Source organism: Drosophila subpulchrella, chromosome 3R, assembly GCF_014743375.2.
Source record: "Drosophila subpulchrella strain 33 F10 #4 breed RU33 chromosome 3R, RU_Dsub_v1.1 Primary Assembly, whole genome shotgun sequence".
Classification (NCBI taxonomy): domain Eukaryota; kingdom Metazoa; phylum Arthropoda; class Insecta; order Diptera; family Drosophilidae; genus Drosophila; species Drosophila subpulchrella.
The window spans coordinates 2214865-2220615 of NC_050609.1; the positions used below are offsets into that span (position 1 = coordinate 2214865).

A 5751-nucleotide genomic window follows, 5' to 3' on the forward strand; every position below is an offset into this window, starting at 1 on the left:
GTGCCTACTTTTAGGCATAATTTATGCACTACTAAACCTGACATTTGAAAGCTGCTTCTATCTCAGAGCTTTTTTTGTACAACACCGCTTCTAATTGGCGGTTACTGATGTCGTTTCCAATTTATTTATTCAGTCCGAATATAGAACACTTTGAAGATAGAGTATCTGAAGCGGAGAAAAGGTTAGACCCATGTCCATTAGGCTAGCATACTTAGTGAAAGGTCGCCAACCTATGACCTTTGCTCGACAATTAAAATGACACAACATTGAAGTACTTTGTAATCGAATTTTAATATTCGCTTGCCTTAGCTTAGGGTAAATGTGAGCTCCAAAAACATTGACTAGCTTTAAGACTAACTTAATCGGCTATTCAGAGGGGAAAAGGCGAATGGCACAAGGGTCCTTGGACGTCTACAGAAGGCGACTGTGGGTTTTGAAATAGATAATATGATATATCTATCTATGTTTATGTACAGGTACCTCCACTTACACCACATTCAACTCCGGATCGGGCCAAACGGGAGCGGGAACCAGCACAGCCTGGACGGGAATCGCTGCCGGCGGGGGCTGGGGTGCAGCTCCTCCTGCTCCTCCACCGCCTCCTGCTCCATTACGTGCTCCCTTGCCACCTTGGCCGCCCTTTCCGCCCTTCGAGCCATCCGGGCCATCGGGTCCATCGGCTCCATCGGCGCCATCCTCACCATCGGGTTGAGGTCCCGCCGGACTCGGTGCTCCCGGCTGGCCGCTGTCACCGCTCTGACCGGAAGTGGCTGTTCCACCGCCGCCACCGCCTCCGCCGGCACCCCCGCCGCCGGCACTGCCACCACCACCAGCTCCGCCTGCTCCTCCCGCTCCGCCGAGAACTCCACCTGCCTGTCCCGCCTGGCCGGCCTCGCCTGCTCCTCCAGCAGCCGCTGGTGCTGGCGGTCCAGCTTGGGCGTCAACAGACCCAGAGGCATCTGAACTCAGGACAGCACCTTCTGCGCCTTCAGCACTGACGCTTCCACTTCCACTCTGGCTTATTTCCGGCTCCGTGTACTCACCCTCCAGACCAGGCTGCGGCTTCCACAGACCATCTTCGGGGCTCGAAGGCGGCTTGTAGGAGCCATCGTCCTCTGGCGGCGGCGGTGGAGGAGGTGGCTGGACCAGCAGAAGAACCTGACCAGGGGGCGACAGCAAATAGGTTCCAGCTGGGGGAAGGGCCACCACATGACCGGCTGCCTGCTCCCAGTAATTTATAGCCAAAAGGCCTAAAAGGAAAAACTGTGTAGAAGAAAATATATAATGAGTAATCTTCTATATCCGGCTAACTAGAATTCTGGTTCTACAGAGAACAAATTGATATGATACTTTGATCATTACGATAAAATTAAGTCTCAATTATATCTAGACATGGGGAGTATAACATTGATACGTTCCTCATCTTTCTTTTCCGTTCTTTTCCTATTTTCGCTCTTTCCGATTTAAGAGAATTTTCCAAGACATAATAATAACTACTTAGTAACTTTACTATCCAATTATCAAATTGATCTTTAAGTGTATGCATTTTTCTGTGTACTTACCATTATAGTACGCATTTTGGAGAGCTTGCTACTGATCCCTTCGAGCCCAAAGCGGGACTGACTCGGTTGGCAATGCCCTAGGCCACCTTTTATACGGTGAATACGGATCGCCGGCTCCGAGTGCTGATTAATTGCGAGTGGCGGCATTGTCTATACTTGGAAACTTGGAAGCTTCGAAGCTGCTGCCACTTTGCATGGCACCTGCATAAATCAAGTGCTACCAACGCTAATTGCGGCAACAACAATTACCAGCGACAATGATCTTGTTAATGTGTGTAATGTGCACCATAAGTCCGAGCACCGAGTACCCAGCATCCGATCAAAAGTCGCAGTTGAAATTACACCTGAACTTGGCCTTTTGATTGACATAAGCCAGTCTTCGGAACGTTGGCTGTCCTACAAGAAGCCATATATGGAGTTTTCAAGAAGTTATCAAGATATTCTTGTTAATGATATCAGGGTTTTCACTTTGGAGATTATCAAAGTAAGTTGCTTAACATGTAATGCCTTGAATAATATTTAAAATTCATTAAAGCTATTTTGTTATAATTTATCACAACTGCACGCTACCTTTACATAACTTTAATGACCATTTATAAAAAAAATATGTGTTACAAAAATATAAGGTCTTTTACAACAGATAAGTTTTAAATAATGTACAAATACTTATCTAGAACATACCTTTAAATACATACAATTTTAAATAAAAAGTTGATAAATGGATTGGTCAATCCTATATCTTCTTTTAGCACTCATTTTTATTTTATTTTTTAATTTTGATGTAAAAGCCCTTTACAAAACTAAGATATTAATTTTAATTCCTTGCATTCTACATTATTCATATTATTTTTTAGCATCCTTAAATACTATTTTTTACAACATCCTTTAATATTCATATTATTTTATATTTTAATTTTACCAAGTTAAATGGCATAGGGTATCACAGCAATTCAGTTGACCGAATCTCTCCCACTGTCTTCATCATCCAGTCCAGATTCTTGAAATTTCTTACTGCTTAATGTGCTAATAAATAATTAAAATGGCTTTTTAAATGCGCCAACTGGCCGGAGAGCTGTTTTGCCGCGGATTAGATAAAACGCCATTCATGGCTCTGAGGCGTCAGTTGGCAATCCGAGCTTCGCAGGGAGGTTGACCATTGTTGACCAAGTGGACCAAGTTGGCGTTGACTCAATAGCCCGGCTCGATTGCATGCGACGCCGGTAGTGGTAATGGCTCGTAGACACTTCCCAACCGGTTTCCTCCACTGTCAGCGCGTCGAAATGTGTAGCACAGTGCTGGAGAAAATTAAACGCCATGCCAAATAAACCGAACCGAACCGAACTGAACTGAACGGAACGGAGCGAAGAGCTCCTTGTGGCCATCTCAGGCGCCACATAAATGATGAGCAACTATTAAACTCTGTGCAGCTTCAACTAAATCAATTAAGCCAACAAGCTAGAAACAACAACAGCCACACGGAGCAGCCCTAAAGGAGCTGCGCCAGCAGGCAGCTAAACAAAGTAATGGCAACGAGGCCATTATCATCATCGTCCTGTGACGCACTCCCGTTACCCAATCCCCATTGCCCGGGATCCCCCAGGTTCCCCCAGTTTCCAAGTCCTCGTCATCGTTAGCATTTAGCAACACAAGCAACAACATATCTCACAGGAGTCGGGGGAAGGACCAGCAGCGGGGGTAATGGAGTCGTCTAGCTGGTGGTCGGGACACTCTGTTTGCCCATCCGTGCGTTTCCCAGCCGAGATAGCGCCGGTGCGTATGTGGGTGCCCCTGCACTCATCAAAAATTTAGTTACTCCAATTAGAACCGTGTCAATAGTCTGTGTTTGCTATGGAAACGCACTATAGGTTTACCAAAAGAACATTTTTGTAAGAAAAAAAATATTTATACTTATAAATTATATTTAAAAGTGTTATATTATTCATGAATTTCAAATATCATTTATTTAAATTAGTATTACTTAGTTATCTTATGCTTTGAAAACCAAAACATTTATGCCAAGCTAGGAATGTTACGTAATAGAACCACCCAGGGGATGCCGCACCAATCACTTGGGTTTTGAAAACATTTTTAAAGGTATGCACTGATTTAGGGATGGTTGACTTTCTAAATGAATTCGTTGTTCTTCTGAGTTTAATATATATTGTTGCATACTTTTAAACACCTAAAATAGGTTTTAAAGGTGGTTTCATAATCCTGCTGATGTGTTTATAAAAATCATAGGATATTCTCAAAAAAAGATTTCTGAAAACAAAGCTTTTAAATTTTGTTACAAAATATAAAACAAAAATTATTTTAAAGATACTTTGGTGAATGGCAACAACATTTTTAAAAAATTTCCTTGAAAACTATTAATAATAATGATTTTGGCAAGTGCAATTCCTTGGAGAAAGTTTCTGCCAATTAGGCGAGAAAACTTTGGAACGCGACAGGCACGTGGAATTATGCCAGCAGTGTTGGTCGAGATTCCTTTTGCTGGCGCTGCAGAAACTCAATGTCCGCATGTCGATTAATCAAGGCGACGACGCACCGCAGATGCAGACAATGCGCTCGAATATGTTGCCAATAAAGGCGATGGACAACCGTCAAAGATCCATCCATCTATTCGGACTGGTCCACCCGGATCCCGGCATTGCTTGGGGGCAGCATATAAATAGTTTCTCTGCGGCTTTGGGGGCTCCGCCATTTGTTTTGCCGCCTGACAGACAAGTCAAGTCAAGTTGCCTAGGACAGCCATTTGTATTCCGCTCCCAGGACGTGGCTTGGGTTTGCTTGTGTGACTGTGTGGCTGTGGGTTCCACGAAAGGACGAAAAGGTTTCCCTTCCAACGTGCCTCGAATGGGTCTCCACCCGTGCCTCGAAAACAGTTTACAGAAATGATTACCACTGGGCGAATGCGTAATGGGCAATGGGGCGTATGTGCGATGTGGCAAGTTGTACGAGTGCAGGCGCTCTGAAGTGTGAAAAGTCTGGCCGAGAACTGAATTAAATGGCGGCAAACTTTTATATTTAATATGTGGCCTACGGATTTGCGAGGGAAATTCATTGGAAAAGCACTTTCGGGTGGCCATCGAGTGAAATCCATGGTTGGCTATTATTGAATACATATATTAAAAAGTTCGAGGAAATATGAAATTCGATGAGAGAATATTGAATTACGTTTAAATAATAATACCGCAGTTCTTTGACAGCTTGCGGGTTTGGCTAAATGATTTATGGTTTGTCAACGTTTGGCAATACCTTTACACCTGTCCCATCGTGCTGTGTTTTGACCAAAGTCTCGGGTATATCATCAATAATAATTCAACCACCGAAGAACGCACTCGGTCAGACAGATAGCGAGACAAAACCACATTAAATACACGATAAAGGTTTGTTATTAAAGCCGCCCCCCGCGAGGCAATGGGCGTGGCAGCTGGCCATCTAACCACAATCCCCATTTGAACAGCACTCCACTGCCCCCGATGATAACTCATAAACGTGCCGCAATGGAAAAAAATATGAGACAGAGACAGGCAAACAAACACAGAGACAAACAAGTGACTAAAGAGCTTACACAGACAGAGTGTGGCCAAAATGGTTGGCTTTAACAAAAGTTGCAACATTTTTATTATTTTTATTGAGCGCCGCAAATTGGCCCATTGTTGGGACAGCGTGGTCGGCTTTTATGGCCATATCATAAAGGCATTTTGCTCTTGTTTTGTAGTTTTTGATTTGATTGCAATTTTTGTGTGCCTGGTCCCTCTGGTTTTTTTGTGTTTTTGTTTTTCCCGTCTTTATTTCTATTGGACCGTCGTGTTTATTGGTTTTCACGCCATGGCTAATGACCAAAACATTTACGAGCACAGTCGGCGCCTCGGGTGGCCAGCTAACCAGAAGCGGAAAAAAATCATAAGACGCCTGGGGATCGACTTTGAACGGTTGGATGGATCTGGCTATACCCTTCTGGGGGTGTTTTAATATAAGAAATAAAGTGTGTTAAATGCACCGAAGGAGACATCTCAAGAAGAGTCACCGACCTTCACATTTAAGGAAACTAAAATCAACTTATCGGCGAAGCCACACAAATCGCTGGGGATTTAAAAACACTTTTAAATGTAATTTTTACGTGTCTAAAAGTAAGCAACATTATAGAACAAATATCCTTTATTCACTGTATACTTCTAGAAAC

General features: G+C 43.5%; 1 protein-coding gene across 2 annotated transcripts; it reads right to left on the bottom strand.

Moving 5' to 3' along the window:
* Positions 1–272: 272 nt before the first annotated feature.
* LOC119562960 (collagen alpha-1(I) chain) lies at positions 273–1715 on the bottom strand. 2 transcript variants are annotated; one of them, XM_037876134.1, is made up of 3 exons: positions 1563–1715; positions 491–1263; positions 273–424 (listed from the first exon to the last, which is right to left on the bottom strand). In XM_037876134.1, exons 1-3 carry the CDS (start codon positions 1707–1709, stop codon positions 412–414), a joined length of 933 nt encoding a protein of 310 aa, XP_037732062.1. In that variant the 5' UTR covers positions 1710–1715; the 3' UTR covers positions 273–411. The 2 variants fall into 2 exon arrangements, with proteins under 2 accessions (XP_037732062.1, XP_037732063.1); XM_037876135.1 differs by having other exon boundaries at positions 481–1263.
* Between the last annotated feature and the right edge of the window lie 4036 nt (positions 1716–5751).

Excerpts from the sequence above, each read along its gene's own strand:
- LOC119562960 (XM_037876134.1), bottom strand. The coding sequence starts at position 1,709 with ATGCCGCCACTCGCAATTAATCAGCACTCGGAGCCGGCGATCCGTATT. Across the intron at positions 1,264-1,562 it reads CCAAAATGCGTACTATAATG|TTTTTCCTTTTAGGCCTTTT; the intron begins GTAAGTACACAG and ends TCTTCTACACAG.